This window comes from Uranotaenia lowii, chromosome 1 (assembly GCF_029784155.1).
Source record: "Uranotaenia lowii strain MFRU-FL chromosome 1, ASM2978415v1, whole genome shotgun sequence".
NCBI classification, from domain to species: domain Eukaryota; kingdom Metazoa; phylum Arthropoda; class Insecta; order Diptera; family Culicidae; genus Uranotaenia; species Uranotaenia lowii.
In genome coordinates, this window is record NC_073691.1 from 108,945,158 (window position 1) to 108,965,781 (window position 20,624).

The 20,624-nt window shown below is 34.9% G+C and overlaps 1 protein-coding gene across 1 annotated transcript in view; it reads right to left on the reverse strand.

Moving 5' to 3' along the window:
• LOC129738973 (gametocyte-specific factor 1 homolog) overlaps positions 1–20,624 on the reverse strand; it is a 65,464-nt gene that overhangs the window by 40,283 nt on the left and 4,557 nt on the right. The window contains exon 4 of the mRNA XM_055730325.1: positions 20,082–20,243. Within this exon, the coding sequence (XP_055586300.1) occupies positions 20,082–20,243 (162 nt within the window). The remainder of the gene's footprint in view (positions 1–20,081; positions 20,244–20,624) is intronic.

Here is a 20,624-nt window from a genome sequence, read left to right on the forward strand (position 1 = left end):
CAACAAAGTGGTGTATTTTAGTAAGACAAACATCTTTGTGAAACGTATTATTAAACTTAAAATTAACTGAAAAAAATTATTATTAATAAACTGATTTTTAGAGGTTAAGTTTCTTATTTGGCCGATATCTCGGATATTAATTATTTTAGAAACTTAACATCTGAGACAAAGTTGTATAAAATTTGATTTTAAACAAGTTTGTCGAAGGCATCAAAGAGCTAAAACCTATAACAGAGAAGTTAGAAATTTTATCTCACTTGTAGGGGGATTAATCAAAAAAATTATAGTTTTTTATTATAGAGCTGATTTTACTGACAAACTTCTCCGAAGACACCAATATGCTCAAATGTGACCTATAAAGTTATAAGCAACGATCACGTTTTTCGTATTTTTGACCACTGTGCAATGGCTGGAAATAATTTGGGAGGAGACACATCGATGCTCCAAATAAATAAAATGGTTACAAGGAGTTCGCTTATGGAACTACCTGATTTTGATGGGTCATACAAAATATGGCCTAGATTTAGTAGTATATTTGAAACTACAACCAGGGAGGCGGAATTTAGCGAATTGGATAATTTGAACCGTCTTCAAAGACACTTAAAAGGTAAAGCCCCAAAAATGGTTGAACCTCTGATGATGGATCATAAAAATGTTCCAAATAATGAAAACCTTGAAAGAGCAGTTTGGCCATGTTTGATTCATTTAGGACGGCTATTTAAAAGATGTGATGGATCTTAAAAATCCCAGGATGGACAATCCTGATTCGATAATCGAATTCATTATATCTATTGAAAATTTAGTGGTCAATATAAAATTAATAAATCAGCCAGGATATTTAAAAGACCCTAGACTAGTGGAAGATCTTACTCGAAAACTTCCATTTAACATGCAAAAACAATGTTTGTCGTATATTATTGAACAAGAGCAGCAAGCCAACGTTCATGAGCCATTTTATGCTCCTGATTTAAAAGTTTTATCAGAATGGCTCAAAGATCACAAGATATTAGCGACTAGGATGATATCGCAAAAAAATGCGAACGTTTTGAAACCTCTGCGTCAACGAGAGGTTCCCACAAGAAAGAAAGAATCAATACTCATTAGGGTATAATTAGAAAAATCGAAAGGCGACATAAGTGCTTTTCGTGCACAAAAATTGATCATAAGACAACAGATTGTCCTGTGTTCAAAAGGTAAGGGGTAAAAGCAAGAAAAGATATTTTAATCCGAAACAAGGTTTGCTTCGGATGTTGTAATTTCTCCAATCATGTTTTGAACGAATAAAAAGTTAAGAAAAAATGTAATGTTGAAAACTGCAACGGGAATCATCATCCAATGTTACACGAAGATAGAAATCTTACTTTGAAAACAAATCGGTATGAAATTGGTAAAGAAAAAATTAACAATCACAACAAAATTGATTCTCTTGGTAATATTTATTATCAAATTTTACCGATTACACTATCAAATGGTAATATATCCATTAAAGTATTAGCTTTTCTAGATCTCGGATCATCAACAAGTTTATTATTGGATGATGTAAGAAAAAGTCTTAATATAAATGGTAGGAAGAAATCATTAACATTAACGTGGACAAACGGAGATATCCAAAAAGCTAGTAATAGCCGCAATATCTCTGTGACAGTCGAGGGTTTAAATATGAAGAAATATAAACTACGTGGAATTCGAAGCATTGATAAAATCTCACTGCCAGAGCAATCTTTAACTAAAGAAAAATTAATAAAAGAATTTCCTTATTTAAGGGGTACCGATTTGGAAGATTATGATGGTCAACCCGTATTATTATTACCCAAGTAACACAGATCAAGCCAATTGGCTTTTTTGAGTTTAAATATTGTTTTATGAAGACTTTTCGATGGCATCCAATTTTTAAAACGGTTTTATTGTAACATAGGAAATGCTTCATTTATCGTGTGTTTTAAAAGAGCCCTGAAAGTTTTGCTAAAACTTGAATAAAACACTATCTTAAGAGTGTTGTAAAAAAGTTGCAAAAGTATTGCTAAAGATTCAATAAAACACATATTTTCCTGTTTTTATTAGAGCTTTGGTACCAGTTTTAATAATGCGCTCAATGCGCTTTTAAAACTAGCGTTCAAGCCAAGTTGAAAAACTGTTTTATTGGAACATTGGATGTAGGCATGATAAAACTAAGTGACAGATGATTTGACAATCGAGAAGAACGTATACACGCTTAAACTTTTTTACCTCATTTTGAGATAGCATAACCTGTTTTGAAAGGATTATCACTCAAAATTGAGAAAAGCGTGCTATCAAAATGATATAAATTAACACAGTCTAATTCATCTGAAAAATAAAAACAACTTTGTTGTATCCGCATTCATATTTCAAAACAACCGCAAATCAGTCCACATCATTATTCGCTCTGTGCCTACTGTGAATAAACGGTTTTTCTGATTCGATAAGAATAACTGTATTAGAAAATTCATTTACAAGTATGCCTATTAAACTTCTCGTTTTATTTATCCATCTCTGTCTCTCAATGCGAAGTTGAGCTTTATTCACGTCATCCAATCCAGAACTAACAAAATTATTTTCAGATCAACCGTCCTTGAAAATTTCTAGAAGACTGCAGAAACCGGCTTCAACTCAGCAAAGACGGAGAAATTGAGTTTCATCACAAGCGAAAATGCTCATTCTAAATCAGCCTCAACAAGTTTCAGATGATATATTTAGAATGAAGACCACTAGCATTGGCCGATCATTGAAAATAGCGATTTATTTAAAGCGTAATGCAGTTCTGGTAATAGTAAGCAAAACATCCGAAGGACGTTTTAAAGAATCGTTTTATCGCTTCCAATTGTTTTCCCATACAACTGTTTTAACAGTTTTTAACTGTTTTACATAACCTAACTACACATTCAAAATTCAATCATTTCGGAATTCACGATTCAGGCAATGTTTTTACAATTTCAATAATCGTTTGCTAAACTTTTTATTACGCTTCAAAAATCATTTGATTATAACCTTCATTTATGCGGGTTATTATTTAGCTTTGAGGCCAGGTTTTTGATGACAGAAAATGTTCTATTCCAAAACAGTTTGAGATTATTTGATAGCAATACCTACTTGTTATTTAAAGATAATTGACCATCCTCTATTCATAGTTAAAAGGAAACAAAACAAAAAGTTGCATGAATGCCTTTTGCCAAGGAACAAATCGAAATGTTCTCATTTATTGCGAAAAACTTCTCTTTCTCAAAAATGGATAAATCCATCATGAGCGTGTATTCCATTAAGAGAAACGTCAAACGAAGCTGTGATTCAAGGTCTCTTAAAACCATTTAATAACTGTTTATTGAAATTGTTTTATTACCACATTTTTCTAACCGGCATAAAACCATTTTAACACTGTTTTACAACTGCCTTAAGATTTTCAATATTAATTTACTGAACGCCATGTTGATTGTGAAATTGAATCGAAATTACTGACGCCATGTTGCTGGAAATAATACTTTAATACTAATAACTAGACTTTTTCATCAAATTTGACAATGTTGGCGGTACTATTTGTTGTATAGGTGATGAATTTCAACGCAAAACAAAAGTTGCATCTTTTGAGCCAATTTATTTTGTTCCTTTAATTATAATTTTTTATTTAAAAAATGCTTAAAATATGGCCAACATTGATTTTCTTTGAGGCGCGCTTAAGTTTTGATGCTATTTCGTATATACTTCACCAGAAATCTGAGGTTGCAGGAAGTTTCTTGCTTAGATATATTGAAAATGAGAATGAGAATATTTTTAAAATATTTTAAATGGAATCTTTACCTATCATCAAATGCTTGGGAGAGTAAGTGATAAAACGAGAAAAAACACGGAACAGAAAGCTCCCACAGTAAAATTTCTATTAGATTCCACAGCTGCCACAGTAAAATTCCTATCAGATTTCACAGCTCCCACAGTAAAATTCCTATCAGATTCCACGACGTAGTTTTAAAAGAGCTGTGGATAGTCTGAAGAGGGCTCTGAAAGGTTTCTTAAAGCTATGTCTATAAGGTCGAATAAAACTATTCTGTTGGATGTTCTATTATAGCGTATAGAATTAGCTTTAAAAACGTTAACAAAATGAGCCCTTTTGGCCATATGTTAGCTTTAAAGTAGTTGTGCTAATGCGTAGAATGCGCTTTGGCTTATAAAGTAGCTTTAGGAAATAGTCTTAAGCGAACTGTTAAGGTTGGAATAAAACTTAAATTGTTACTTGGGTTAGGCTTACCGCATGCATATGTGATGCAAAGCTCTGAATCTAGGTCAGGCTCCTTCAATCAGCCGATTGCAAATAAAACCAAACTAGGATGGGTTCTGCACGGTGTGAGACAAGGAAAAACTGCTTGCACAAGCTATCGAGTAGCCATGCATAGAGAGATAGAAACGGAAGAAATTCAGATGACCAAATTGATGAACGATTTTGTTTCTGTGGAACACTTCGGAGTAACAATTCCACAAAAGCCATTAATTTCCAAAGAAATTGAAAGAGCTGAATGTATTATGAGAAAAACATTAGAATATGAAGACGGTCAATATACAATTGGACTAGTTTGGAAAAATGACATAATTGAGTTTTCTAAAAGTTATTCATGTGCCGAGAGAAGACTGAAAGGTCAGGAGCATAAAATGAGAAAAGATCCAGAATTAAGAATCTGGTATAACAACAAAATAAGGGAATATGAAGCTAAAGGATACGTGCGAAAATTATCAAAAGAAGATGCAGAGACTGTATCATCTAAAACATATTATATTCCCCATTTTTCAGTGGTGAATCCAAACAAACTACCTTTAAAACCGAGGTTGGTATTTGATGCGGCTGCAAAATGTATGGGACAGTCACTGAATTCAAATCTTTTGTCTGGACCTGATAATAATTCAAATTTACTTGGCATCTTATTGAGATTCAGAGAAAATCAATACGCTATATCGGGTGATATAAAAGAAATGTTTCACCTAGTAACCAAGATCAAAATGCTCAACGATTCTTATTTAGAGAATCCGAAGAATCAGATATTGATACATATGTCATGCAAGTGATTACCTTCGGGGCAACATGCTCGCCAGCATGTGCTCAATTCGTGAAAAATGAAAATGCTTTGAAATTCAAGGAACATTATCCAGAAGCGCCGCCAACCACCACCGCCGCCAAGCACCACTAACCGCCACCACCAGCCACCGCCACCACCAGCCACCGCCACCACCCACGAATCGCCATCATCATAGCCCATCAACAATTTAAAGATGAAAAATGAATGAAAAGTGAAATGTGTTGCTATACAAACGAAAAATGATGTACAATATTGTAAAACAAAAAACGAACAAATCAAAGAAAAAAAATTAATAAAGAATGATGGTTTTGCGCCCACTGGAGAAGAGCCTCAGCACGAGGAGCACTTCCGCGGGCTTTTCCCTGCTCAGAAAAAAAAAATGCGTTAGAAGCTATTATAAAAAATCACTATGTAGATGATTGGCTGGATAGTTTTGAATCCTTGGACGAAGCTAAAAACATTGTTAAAAATGTCATAATGATCCATGAAAGAGCTCATTATAACATAAGAAATTTTGTTTCTAATTCTGAGCTATTGCTTACTAGTATTCCAGAGGATAGGCGCATGGAATCCAAAGCCATAAAGTTGGGGTATAATGAACAAATGTACGAAAAGGTTTTAGGTGTATATTGGGATACGGAATCTGATACAATTAATTTGAAGATAAAGACTTCAGCAAAGACGGAACCTCTTACAAAGAGAGCTGTATTATCTACAGTAATGAGAGTGTACGACCCAATGGGTCTACTTTCAAATATAACAATTCAAGGGAAAATTTTCATGCAACAATTATGGAAGCATGGAATTGAATGGGAGGCTGTTATTCCCAATACACTACAGAAGGTGTGGAACAATTGGATAGCCAAGCTCACTGCGTGTGACACAATTCAATTTCCAAGATGTTATTCAAAGATGGAAAATATAAAACGTAGAGAATTACACATTTTTGTTGATGCTTCTGACAAAGCATACGCTGCAGCCATATATCTGCGTTGTGTAAAAAACCATCCACAGAAACCAAACACAGAAATAGTGGACGCCAATTTAATTGCTGCTAAAGCACACGTTGCACCTAATAAGTTATTATCAATTCCACGAAAAGAACTACTTGCAGCAGTACTTGGTGTACGATTAGCTGAAACTATAAAGAAAGAAACAAGAATGAGTTTTGACAAGGTCATATTTTGGTCAGATTCAAAAACAGTCCTAGCCTCGATACAATCCGATGTAAGGTCATACAATGTTTTCGTAGGCTTGCGAATTAGTGAAATATTAGAAACTACCACAATATCCCAATGGAGATGGGTAAATTCTAAGAACAATCCGGCAGATGAGGCAACAAAATCAGTTGAAAAGGAATCAATTTGGATGAATGGTCCATTATTCCTAACATTATCAGAAGATAACAGGCCTGCCAAGCCAATAAAATTCGATACTAAAGAAGAAATGAAATCTTTACACGTCATCAAAGAGTGTATTCTTCCTGATTACAGTCACATACATATAAATTGGAGCTCTGATTGGACTCGTTTAAAAAGAGCCATCGGCTTGATTTTGAAAAAAATTGATTCAAAAACGGAAGGAATCCGTTTTGAAAGAAATTTAACAAAAGATTATGTCGATAGAGCAGAAATCGTTTTGTTGAAAAAGGCACAGTGGGATAACTATCCATGTGAGATGAAATCCTTGATTACAAATATTTCAATACCTTTCAATACCAATACCTTCACTGAAAAGTCTTGTACCTTTCATAGACGAATTCGGTGTGATGAGAGCAAAAGGAAGATTGGAAAACGCTGAAATATTGTCAAACAATGCTAAATTTCCAATAATATTGCCAAAAGACCATCATGTTAGTAAACTTATACTAAAATACTATCATGAAAAGTTTTATCACTTAAAACTCGATGCTTCAATTGCAGCTGCAAGACAGAAGTATTGGGTGATTGACATGAGAACGGCAATGCAAAAAGTTAAAACCTCATGCCAATTATGTAAAAACAGAGCATCACAACCTCAACCACCTATCTGGCGGCGCTACCGTCTTATAGAACAATACCCTTCATAAAGCCGTTTACATTAGGATTGTTCGATCTTCTGGAAAAGATCGATTCCCGAGATCGATTCAGCTAAATGGTTCCAGGATCGATCCACCTAAAAAATCGAAGCAAAAGGATCGATCTCTGCAAGATCGATCTTTTAAATTTTCATGAGGGGTGTTGCCTGAGGGATGCTTTATGCTTAAGTAAATAGTGAAATTCGACAGGAAAGCCCATACATTTGGACATCAAATGTATGAACAGTGAAAAAAAATAGTTTTCAATGTTAAACTTTCCATGAATTTGGTTGAGCATTTATGACATATCAAAAACAGAATAAATATGATCCGTTTCTCTATACGACATACTTTCAAGTTCAAATTGTAACTATTGTAACTTGATTGTTTTTAATTCAACTATTAGATGACTTTGTAGAATGTTAATTTTGAAAAGGCTAAGGATTTTTATTTCACGAGTTCAGTTTTCATCAGGAAGGCACAAGGTTCAAGCATCCAATTTTTTCAAGAATAGTTTTTGATAAGAGTAGAGGCAATATTAAAATATTAATTTGAGGAATATAATAATTCAAATGTAGATAAAAATGAATGCACGATTTTTCTAGGAATTCTTTTTATTGCGGTCTCATTTGAAAGCTGAAGAGTAAAATGCTATAAAATATTTATGATTAACTAGCTGACCCCATCCCAAAAATATCGGTCGATCATTTTTTCTGTCGTCTGCTACAAAAATTTAAACCAGGAATCAATTGACCGTGCCAAAAAACCCTCGTGTATAAATTTCGACTCGATCGCATAACAACGCATTTTTTTTCCAAAAAGTTAAACCCCTTTCGGTGGCCTCTTATACAATCTTAAATATCTGAAAGCGATTTCCCTTCTCTCAAAACTCCCGTGTGCAAATTTTCAATGCAATACATTGCATAATAATGTCAATATTACTAAAACAGTGAAAAATTAATAAATATGGACGACTCCTTTCGTCGACCCCTGGCATAACATTTGACATCTGAAATATGTTGCCCGTCCTTGAAAACTAATGTGTGCAAATTTTCATCCCAATCCGATGTATAGTAGCGACAAAATTGCAAAAATATTGAAAGGTTAATATGGACGACCCCCTTCGCTGGCCCCTTACACTAAATTTAACACCTGAAATTGATTGCTCGTCCTTCAAAACTCTCGTGTACCAATTTTCATCTGAATCCGATGTATAATAACGCCAATATCGCAAAAACAGTGAATAGTCAATATGGACGACCCCTTTGACAGATTCCTGACATAAATTTTGATAAATGGAATTAATTTTTTGTCTCTAATTACTCCTATGTGCAAATTTTCATCCCAATCTGATGCATAATAACGTCAAGGTAATTAAAATACTGAAAAGTTAATATGGACGACTCCTTTCGCCGGCCCCTTACACTAAATTTGATACCTCGAATCGATTGCACGTCATTCAAAACTATCGTGTACAAATTTTCAGCTTAATACGATGTATAATAACGTCAATATCGTAAAAACAGCGAACAGCTTATATGGACGACCCCTTACACAAAATTTGATGCCTCAAATCGATTGCTTGTCTTTCAAAATACTTAACCCTTTCTTTCCCATGGTAGCACAGGTGATCCACAACTTTGCACAGCTCGCATTTAAACTGGGCGCTTTGGATCAACACCATTTTTTCACCCAATGTGTAGATATGAGTGAAGGAACATCGAACGAAATTTGAAGAAAATTGGTTCGCTAGGTTTTGCTTGGCAAATCAAAAGTCGGTTTTTTTTCGAATTTAAATCAAGTCGTCATTAGTTGTTCAATAACTTGACAAGTTTTTATAATTTCCTTCAAATAAAATTACTGACGTGCAGAAGATTGCTTATGCAAGCAGAATCAATTGATGGTTTGCTTAGATTTCATCTAAAACATATAAATTTTTGAGTAAGTAAAGTGGATCACTGGTGATACACTGGGAACAAAACGTACTTTTCTTCTTGTGAAGCTTCTTATCAATACTCAAGAAAATCATTTCGTCAATAAAAAATCGCTTCAGGATAGTAATTCATCTGCTTAAATGACCACATGTTTCGAAATATTTGTAAAAGTTCGTGATTTTCTCGAAAAACGGCATGTTCTGTTTTCCTTGTTTTCCTGTGTCATGGCGGCCAATTGTTCAAGGCAAAAATGAAAATTTCAAATATTTCAATAAATAGAATTTCCGAGGGATGCGTATACCAAAGAAGTTTTTTATCCAATAGGATCATTTTAGTTTGTGATCAATGAAGTGATGAAATTCCATGTTTTTTGCAATTATTTCCTGTTTTTCATTTGCACCCTATGTGTTGTTATCTTCTCAATGGAGCACATATGATCCACCTCAAAACCCAAATTTATCAAATGGATCATTAAAGTAGGCTTAAATTATGCATCTTTTGTTCTAGAACTTTAGCTGTAAATCATTATTTCTATTTTTAAAACGTGAAAAACCTCGTGGGAAGGAAAGGGTTAAATGCAAATTTTCATCACAATCCGACGAAAAATTACATCGATATCGCGAAAACAATATTTGTCTTGTATGGACGACCCCTTTCAGAAGGGGTCATCCGAAAATCTAAGAACATTTTTCATCATTCTTGGTCCTAATGAGCATCCATGCCAAATTTCAGAGCTCTAGCTCTTAAGACGGCTGAGTCTATAGAGGACAAACAAACAAACAAACATACAGAAATTGCTTTTTATATATATAGATTTAAGGCTGAGTTAGCTTTCAAGTAACCAGTTTATGGAATTTTTGATAACTTGAGCATTCTTTAAAAGAGTATATAGGTAAAAAACGCTATTTTTGAAGTCGGTCTCAATTATATTGCTGGCAGGGAAGCAACAACAATGGAAAACAGACTTAGGGATGGTATAGGTTTTAAAATTAGCTTAGCTTAGCTGGATTGACTACTCACATCCACCTTGAACTTTGGAACCCGAAATGCTTTATCATGAATTTCTACCAACAATAGTAAGGTTTATTTATTTGTCATTAAGTGATTCCATTATTGCTTCCACATTACTTTTAAAGCATCTCGAACTCCATTGTCGCAGGCGTGGCTCAGTAGAACGAATTCCACATCGCCAATGGTTGCTAATCCGTGATTGACCGAGGCCATCAGTTTTGTTCAAAGGTCAAAAGAATGGTGCTTGGGATTAGCAGCTCATCCTCAATGAACAAATCAGATGCTCTCTCTTTGAACATCAATAACGGCGCCGCACAGTGGTTCAAATCCCCAAAAAGCCGGAAAAAAGTTCATTTTTCAAGTCAGCGACAGCCAAATTTTTTATGTTGGAATCGATTCTCCAATATTCTAGGAACGTTATGATGTATTTAGATATTTTCTAGGACCTTTTTTACACCTTCTATGAAACAAACATGAACGACAACTTTAACGCAAGAATTAAAAATAGGATTTTTTATTCTCAGCCCAAAACAACTTAAAAAAGCATATAAATCTTTAAAAATTTATAAATTTTTATACAGAAGTGATGTATTCTAATCTTATTCATAGTTTAGAGATAAAAAACGTCCTTAATATCATGAACTAATGAAGTTTCGCTTCATTGGAAACCCAAAATGAGATGATAAAATTTTTTCGATTTACTCAATTTATTATTCGGAAGCAAAAATAAAGCTTGCGCTGCCGATCGCCGTGGTAAATTATACACCGTTAGATAGGTGAAAGCCTCATCAAAAACATATCTTAAAATCAGCTGCTAGTTTTTGCTATATTTTGAATACGATGTCATTGAGTGGAACGCTGTTTGGTTTAAAAATTCAAATTTTAAAGTATTTATACAAAGTTAACCAAGCATCGTTTGCTTCGATACAAATGCAAATTCACCTTAAAACATCAGTTTTAATATTTATCCAACTAACCTACAGGAATTTAGGAGCCCATACTTAATTTTACCAAAAATATTCATAGTTAATTGAAAAATATTCGATTTCCCAGTATAAAGCTCAAACCCCGTTTTAGCAGTTTTTGAAAAATTTAGCAAACTTTGAAAAAACTCCAATTTATTATTTTTTTCAACTTTCCGCCTGTAATCTTTAACAAAATAGCATTTTATTAATTTTTCCCACTTTTTTTGATTTTGAACCACTGTGCGCCGGCCACGTCCTAGTAGTCAATGGATAGATTGGAAAAGGTAGAAAGGGATGAAAGATCAATTTTGGGCTTTAGGACCGAGGTCACCTCTGCATCCTAGCAAAATAATTCAAGGTTGGAGGTTTGGGAGAAAAGGATATGAGCAGGATACACTTTTGACTAGTGTAATGATGTGAAAAACCAAATCCTATACATTGTACACGCTTCTGTTCTTTCCTAACGACTAATTTGAAAATGCTTAATGTTTTTCTACTATTAACTTCCAATATTGAAAAAAAAAAAAATAAATCAGAGTAAAAAATATCTGTTAGTAAAACAATGTTGACTGTACTTTTTTTATTTAACGCTTGACAAATTGAATTTAAACATCTTGTATAAAATATGTATCAGATAAACCCTTTTCAATTTTGTCAAAACTGATTTTACTGAATGAAAATATTAGTATCATGTTGCCAAAATAGTTAATCATTAGTTCTAGGATTAGCAATATTTCAAAGTTTTGGAATCCAGGATTTAAGATTGGACCAAAATAGGAATTCTAATGAACACTGCAACTTTCTGCAGATATTTAACTTCCTGAAATACTCTTTAACGTCGATAAATTTGACGTTTTCACTCCTCTGTTATCTTTTTTTACTCCTCTGTTGACTTTCTTACTCTTTTTGATTCTTTTTACATTTTTGGTAATTTTATTTTTTTTGGTATAGGTTTCAAAATTCTGCAAAAACTAAATCTCGAAATCTCCGGAAAAAATAAAAAAAAAATTCAAAAGATCGAAAGATCGGATCGAAAATAAACCGATTTAATCGATTTTCCCAAGGCTGAAGAATCGATCCAAAAAATCGAAAATTTGAGTTCAAAAGATCGATCTCGCAAAGATCGATCCAAGATCGACCAATCCTAATTTACATACACCGGAGTAGATTACTTTGGCCTGATTAACATTTCAATAGGAAGACGAGTTGAAAAACGGTGGGGGTGCTCTTTATTTGTCTTGTAACAAGAGCTGTCTATATAGATTTGGCGCGTAATTTGAGTACAGATGCCTTTTTTATCTATTTAAAAAATATTCAATCTAGAAGAGGTAGGATTTTACAGTTATTCAGTGATAATGGTACTAATTTTATTTGTGCGAATCATGAACTAAAGAGAATAAGGCAGAGGTTAGCAAATGAAGGTATTGAGTGGTTTTTCAACCCGCCCTCTGCTCCAGATTTTGGAGGATCGTGGGAACGCATGGTAAAAGAAGTAAAAGTATTTTATCGTTTGCCCAAGAGACAATGCCAGAAGATGTTCTACGTGGATTTTTGACTGAAATCGAATTTATTATAAATAGTAGACCATTGACCCATATTCCCCTAGAAACCGAAGATGACGAAATACTTACACCATATCGTTTGTTGATAAATTGTGGAAACGGTCTGGTATGTTGGCAAACACATATTGGAAGCGTTGGATAAAGGAATATCTACCCTTTCTTATCAAAAGATCTAAATGGGATCAAGAGAAAGCACCATTGAAGCCTGGAGATATTGCAGTAACACCTGGTGAAGAAAACAAAGGTAAATGGCTGAAAGTACTTATAACTGATGTGCGACCAGGTAAAGATGGAGTAGTAAGATCAGCCAGAATCAAAAATGCACCTGGAAAATATTTTGTTAGACCAGCAGTTAAATTAGCTGTTCTCGATATTAAGGATAACACACAAAGTGATGAAATGAAAAATGTCAATGAAGTACAAAATCCAATAAAAATCAAAAAGGGTAGGCAACCACAAAGCAAGTTGAAATGTATGGGGTCATGTTTTAACTTACATTCATGTATTTCTTAATTCTATCTCTTGGCGAAGGCATTCCTCCAGGAATAATCGCATATGATTGTGCAAACCCCGATGTGAATTTGACAACCTACTCGCTACTTGACGTCAATCCGTGTATGCCCCCCAGTAGGAATATCAACACATCGGAAGTAAGAATACAGGTTTTGCAGAAAAATCAAAGAGGGACAACTCAAGTTTTCCAATGTAAAGTGATCATTAAGCGGTCAATTAGACACTGTGGGATGCATTCTCACACTTCTGATTACCAGCATGATTATGCATATATCGTTAAAGATTTTAAATCAGACGAATGCAAAATGGCTCATGTTTTTGGAACCATAGATCTAGCACATGATCGAAAAATAACAAAATTAAAGCGAATTTCGACTACGCACGGAAAGGTCTTAATCGTAGGAAGATTAGTAGGAAGTTCGTGTAGAGGAGGAACCTATACCACCTCATATTACACATGGACAGATGCACTAGTATATTACGAGTTTGAAATTGGCCTGTATGATTATACAGCTACAATCGACTATGAAAATAGCCTCATCAAATTACGGAACGGTTTGGAATGTCCATTTCTACATGGAAGATATCTGGACTCAGAAGATGGATATCTCACTTGGGACACCAGCCTCAATCACAAATGTGAGGACACTGAATTCGAAGTTATCTACGAAGGACTTGTCAATAAAACCATTGATAACAATGCAAATATAAACGCCGGACAATATGTCGTTAAGAGCACTGTGTCAAACACGCATTTGTTTTCGATCAGAACAAAGGGAAAGACAAACATCTGTAATCACGAAGGATACAGCACAGATCACCCGAGAATCCTTATTTTAGAAGAAGTGGGATTCAAATCACCCTTTAATCGGAAAACTTCTGATCAAAATTATGATATGTTTACATATTTCAATTCCAAAATAACTCTAGTTGAAAGTTACGTTGGGCAAAAATTGAATGAGGTTTATAATGCAATTATAACCGAAATATGCAAAATTTACAAGGAATTGCTAGAAACGAAGTTAACATTGGCAAGAATAAATCCAACGGAATTTGTAACAAGTATAATAAAACGTAATGGATTCACAGCAGTAGTAGCCGGTGAGGTTCTACATATGCTCGAATGTAAACCAGTATACGTAACGATAAGGGCATCGGAAAGATGTTTTCAATAAATTCCCATTCTATTCAATAATAGATCAATGTTCTTGTCACCAGTAACTCGAATTATTCAAACACGTGGCATAGAAATAGACTGTACCCCATTATTACCAGCAAAGTTTACTTTCGGAGGGCGTTGGTATACAACGGATGGACGTCTTCGTGAAACTACTGCTCCCAACAAATTGAAAACAGACATTATAACAGATTGGACATATACAGTGAGGGGCAAAATAAAGTGTCCAAATTATTTTTTTTTTCAATTTCTTTTATTTTTCTGGTTAAAATTCAACGAAAACGCATCGTAATCATTTTTTAAATATTGTTTATTATGTTCTTTTCAATTTTTGGTAATGTTGCGCTGTTAAAAAAAAGTTTTTCTGATAGAAAAAAAAACAGTTAATATTAAAAAAAAACAGGGGCAAAATAAAGTGTCCAGATCGGTACAGCTTCAAAATGATTCAAACTGAAGGCAAACAAGAACGATTTAATAATGGGTATGGCCTCCTTCGACCTTCAACACCTCCTACAAGTGCTTCTGTATACTTTCAACAAGGTTGTGCAAGTGTTGTGGGTCGAGTTCCTCCCACGCATGCTCCAGGGCATCAAAAAAAGTATTTTTAATTTGTCACACCAGTCTTATCAATCAGAGCATAGGGGATGGCCCACAGATTTTCGATGGGGTTCAGATCCGGACTTTGTGGGGGCCATTCAAGGGGTTTGATGCGGCAGAAACGGGAAAATGACTTCATCAGATTGGCCGTATGCTTCGGATCGTTATTCTGCTGTAAAACGAAGCGCTCTTAGAGGCCCGTCTTGATGAGGGATACCTCGAGGTTTTTCCGCAGGATATAGGAATATGACTCAGCTGTCATGATTCCGTCAATTTTTACCAAATTGCCCACCGCACCCCAAGAAAAGCACCCCCACACCATCACGTCACCTCCTCCGTGCTTGACTGTTCCTTGGATATGGTGATCTTGGAGCTCCTCACCCGACTTGCGCCACATATGATCCCGCTTCTTCCGGTTTAATAGCTCGAATTTGGATTCGTTGGCCCACGACAATGTTTTCCAGTACTCGAGCCGTTTATCGGCGTGTTCCTTGACGAACTTGAGCCGCTTAGCCTTGTTCACCTGGCTGATGAAAGGCCTTCTCACTGCGATCTTTCTATGGTACTCCTTTGCATGGATGCGACGACGGACAGTACCAATACCGAAAATTTTAGCTCTTCCTGTATCTGCCGGATCGTTATTATTACGTTTTTCTTCACTTCAAGAATGATTTTCTTGTCCGTTCTGGCATCTGTCTTGGGCTTCAGTCCTCTTCCTGGGCGATCCATCTCCGATCCGAACGTTTTCTTCTTCTTCATGATTTTTGATACCACTGTCTTGCTGATTTCGTAGTCCTTGGCCACTTCCCGGTGCGTTTGACCGTTATTCACATCACGAACAACCAGTTTCCGGATGGACAACGGAATGAAACCAGAAATTTTAGCGTTCTCCATATTTCACAACTTATTCGAATGTAGACACCTGTTTGAATACTCCAGAGCCAAGCCAGTTGTTTATGAAAGGTCAAAATACACAAAACAAACAAATTCGAGGGGCCTCGCGATGAAAACTTATCGAAATTATATTGATTTTTGAGTTGGACACTAGACTGAGTCGATTTGGGGTCATTTTTGAATTTCTCAAACCCTGGGGTCTTAAAAGCTTCGTTTTGGTTCAAAACTCATCCATGATTTTTTGCAGAATTTTTAAGTAACGTTTATATGAGTAAATTTGAACTTTTAGGATTGTATGGGAAAATTGAATATTTTGTACTGAAAAATCAACATCATTTTAGTTTCTTTTGTGGAACAGAGCCCGCTAATGATTTTTGTGCCAATTTATAAATTCCTCCAAGGAAATTTCCCGCTGAACAACTTTGTCGAATATCATAACTTCGTATCTTTTAAGACAAAAAAGTTATAAGCTCTTTAACAGGTGTATGTCTTTTGGCATTGATAAACAAGAAATTCAATTGACCCCACTGCTGGGTGCCTAGCGAAGTATTGCAAGGCCACTTTTCATGCCATACTTCGTGGGGCACAAGCAGTGGTGTCAATTGAATTCATGGTTTATCAATCCAAAAAGACATACACCTGTTAAACAGCTAATAACTTTTTTGTCTTAAAAGATACGTAGTTATGATATTCGACAAAGTTGTTCAGCGGGAAATTTCCTTGAAGGAAATTATAAATTGGCACAAAAACCATCAGCAGGCTCGGTTCCACAGAAGAAACAAAAATGATGATCATTTTTCAGTACAAAATATTCAATTTTCCCATACAAACCTAAAAGCTCAAATTTACTCATGTAAACGTTACTTAAAAATTTTGCAAAAAATCATGGATGAGTTTTGGACCAAAACAAAGCTTTTAGGACCCCAGGGTTTGAGAAATTCAAAAATGACCCCAAATCGACTCAGTCTATTGGACACTTTATTTTGTCCATTTTATTTTTGGAAAATTAATTGTTTTTTTCTATCAGAAAAACATTCTTTTTTTAACAGCGCAACATTAACAAAAATTAAAAAGAACATAATAAACAATATTATAAAAATGATAACGATGTGTTTTCGGTGAATTTTAACCAGAAAAATAAAAGAAATGATAAAAAATAATTTGGACACTTTATTTTGCCCCTCACTGTACTTCTCTTCCCAATTTAGTGGAGTGAAGTCTATGATTCTGAAAGTATCGATAAGATGCGAAACATGATTTATGAACAAGGTGATAGAAAAGTGGCATCGTCAATACTTCATAAAATACTATCCGGACAACATCCAAGTTATCAAGGGTTCAACTTTGATGCTTTGATTCCAGAACAAATTCTTGAAAATGTTTTGCATAAATATTGGAATAAATTCGTGTCTTGGAGTAACTGGATAGGAAATCTAACATCAACAAGTATAGGCATTTATTTTATTTTTAGAGGTATAAAGTTTGCTATCGATACTATTGTTCATGCAAAAATTTTGTACGAAATTTATGGATTAGGATGGCAATTATTGGCTTCTATTTGGGATTCTTTAACAAATTTTTTAACACATAAAAGTACCATGCAAAATAAAAATCCTTTTGAAGGACAAAGGCTAAAACAAAAGATGAAGATAAAGAAAAAGAAGAAATATCTCTTAAAGGTATTGAAATAGGTAATTGTGATGAGGAAAGACCTCAGAATCCTCCTAAAAACTTTATCCAAATATCGAAGGAAAATAGATCATAGAAAGTTTAACATAAGTTAAATCATACAAGAAATTCGTGTTTCCAGAAAAATTGTTAATAAATATAGAAAATTGGATATGTTTAAGGGTAATCAAATTAACAGTTGATGAAGACTAGCGCTTAGAGTATTTTCAATTAAATTAATTGGATAGTAAATCGGCGGAGGTCGATTTACGGGGTCCGGTGTAGCGAATAGGAATGTAGGAAATAAGAAAACCCGAAGTTTGCTCATATCAGTTGTTAGTATTTGGATAGGATTTTTTCACAGACATGTTTATTCGGCGATAATGAATATTCTCAGATAATGCTGAATAAACAGTATGTTTAGGATCCCACGCCGACTGTCCGACGCATGGGAACGAAGAAAAAATAAGGGCAATAATTGTTATGACTAGTTCTCAGATTGTAGGATGCACCAACAAGCGGGTGCAAATAAAGCCGATAAACAATTGACGGTCCTGTGCGTGGGATGAACCAAAGAATCGAAGCGAAAGAGAGTTGCTTTGGGTAGCCATGTACATATAAATATAAGCATCAGAAAAATAAAGCTCAGTTTTTAGTTGTCACTTGAGTCCGCGCCTGTTGAATCAAATATATCACATCCCCGTGATGACACTTGGAAAACACCTGCACGTTGTTGGCGGCGTACCACTTCATGGCCTTTTTACCGTAATGGCAAGACGCCAAATCCGGCCAAAACAGTACGGAGCAACCATGTTTCTTCAGGAAACGCAGCAGACGTTTATTCAAACACTCTTTCACGTAAATTTCTTGGTTGACAGTCCCGGAAGCTATGAAAATGCTGCTTTTCAAGCCACAGGTACAGATGGCTTGCCAAACCAGATATTTCTTGCGAACTTTGACAGTTTCATGTGCTTGAAAATATCTGCTACCTTTCCCCTACCTTTTGCCGTATTAAACTCCTGTACCGGATGCTGCTTGTAGTCGGCTTTGACGTAGGTTTCTTCGTCCATTACCACGCAGTCAAACTTCGTCAGCATCGTCGTGTACAGCCTCCGGGATCGCTCTTTGGCCGTCGTATTTTGTTCATCATCGCGATCTGGAGTCACGACCTTCTTGTAAATCGATAGTCCGGCTCGTTTTTTGGCTCGATGCACGGTTGTAGACGATACACCCAGCTTATTTGCAGCATCTCGGAGAGAGCGGTTAGGGTTTCGCTTGAAACTACCGGCAACTCTCTTTGTCGTCTCAGCGGCATCCGGTTTTCGATTTCCCCCCGATCCAGACTTCCTGGCTGTTGACAAACGTTCCTCAAACACTTTAATTACATTTGTAACGGTTGATTTGGCAACTTTTAGCGATTTTGCCAGCTTTGCGTGCGAGTAGCTCGGATTTTCGCGATGCGCGAGCAAAATTTTGATACGCTGCTCTTCTTCCTTGGACGGCATTTTGACAACTGAAGAGTGAATTCCAAAATCAAAATAGGAGCTACATTCTAGGGTGTTCAGGTTTTTTAAATGCAAAATTGAAAGAAATACGTCAAGTTGATATTGACCAAATTTTGACAGTATCATTCTTTAGGAGTACTCATTCCAAAAAAAGGGAAAATTTTTGCTTTAATTCGATTGTTTGGTCTTTCTGAAATATTCATATGCATCGCATTTAATGATAATCAATTGAAGATTATTGCGGTAATTTTATACTTTACGTTTATTGTATACAATAGATCCCAAAAAATGTACTTGTCCCAAAAGCTGCCGGATATATAAGGTAATTATTTTGATCAGACCAGAAATTTTAGAGCCAATGAAGAACACACAAATTATCGTGCTATAAGTTTGCTTGCTTGGAACTTTTCCAACTAGTTTCCCTTTATTAAAACTAAGCTATGAATTTTGAATACGAATCATTTTTTCCATTTCATTGAATCAATCAATGAAATCATATTTCGTTATGGGCCCACCCGACATGTTAAGCAAGTGGATTTTCGATTTGACAGAACCAGAGAACCATAAAAAACTGACACAAGCGATTTGTATGGGAAACGTCAAGTTGCCAGGGGGTTGGATGCATCCTTCACCTCCGACATCATTCTCGGTAATGTTGATTGTCCCCAAATTTAAGAAAGTTTAAATTTTAATGTAAGGCCCAGAAACCTTCGTTCTCAATCTTTTTTGATCCTTTCACATGCTTCTACTAAAAATGCACCATATTTAGAACGTTCAATCGCGTATCGTCAGCTTTTGATTTTCATTTATCCCGCAACACATTAAAACGTAAATTTCGCAAAGAGCTTTTGTAATATAGGCTTATACTTAAATGTACAAATATTTCTAGATTGTAAGGTGTGTTAACTTTAAGTACTCGATGTATCATTTGGATTTAAATTGTAATCTGTTAATGCAAAAGATGAAGGTTTTTACGTGCATATAAAAGGGATCCAATCCAACTTATATGGGCTTTTTCCCCTCCAATAAATAAATAAATAAATAAATAAATAAATAAATAAATAAATGAATAAATAAATAAAATAAATAAAATAAAAACTTGAATCAGAAATCATTTAACTTACCGTTTCCCAAGATTCTTCATCATCTTCCTGTGGATCATAGCCAGAATTGGTCAAAGCTTCAGCAGCGCAGGCCACCTCCGGGGCAATCGACGAGGCCGTTGTTGAAATACAATATTTATAGCGGTCAAAACTCTCTCGGTCCGGGCATATTTCAGTATGAATCTGGAATCACATTTTATTATAATAAAATATAAGCTTAATCCAAACCAATATAAAATAACATTGGCCCAACGCAGCCCACGCAAATTATAACATCAATTTTGTAAAAGAACACATGAAACATTATTGAAATTACTATGTACCTGGTAATTTTCGATAACTGTCAATGTTTGTTGCCGAAAATACTATGGTCATGGTGATTTCATCATAATTTCTATTACAACTAGCGTCCGCATAGTAATTTAGACATTGTGGCACCAATTCATATCAACAAAATACTACGCACATGGTACTTTTGAGAACAAAACATATTTGACTCAAAAACACCAGTGCGTATGATAATTTTATATATATATATATATGTATATATATATATATATATAT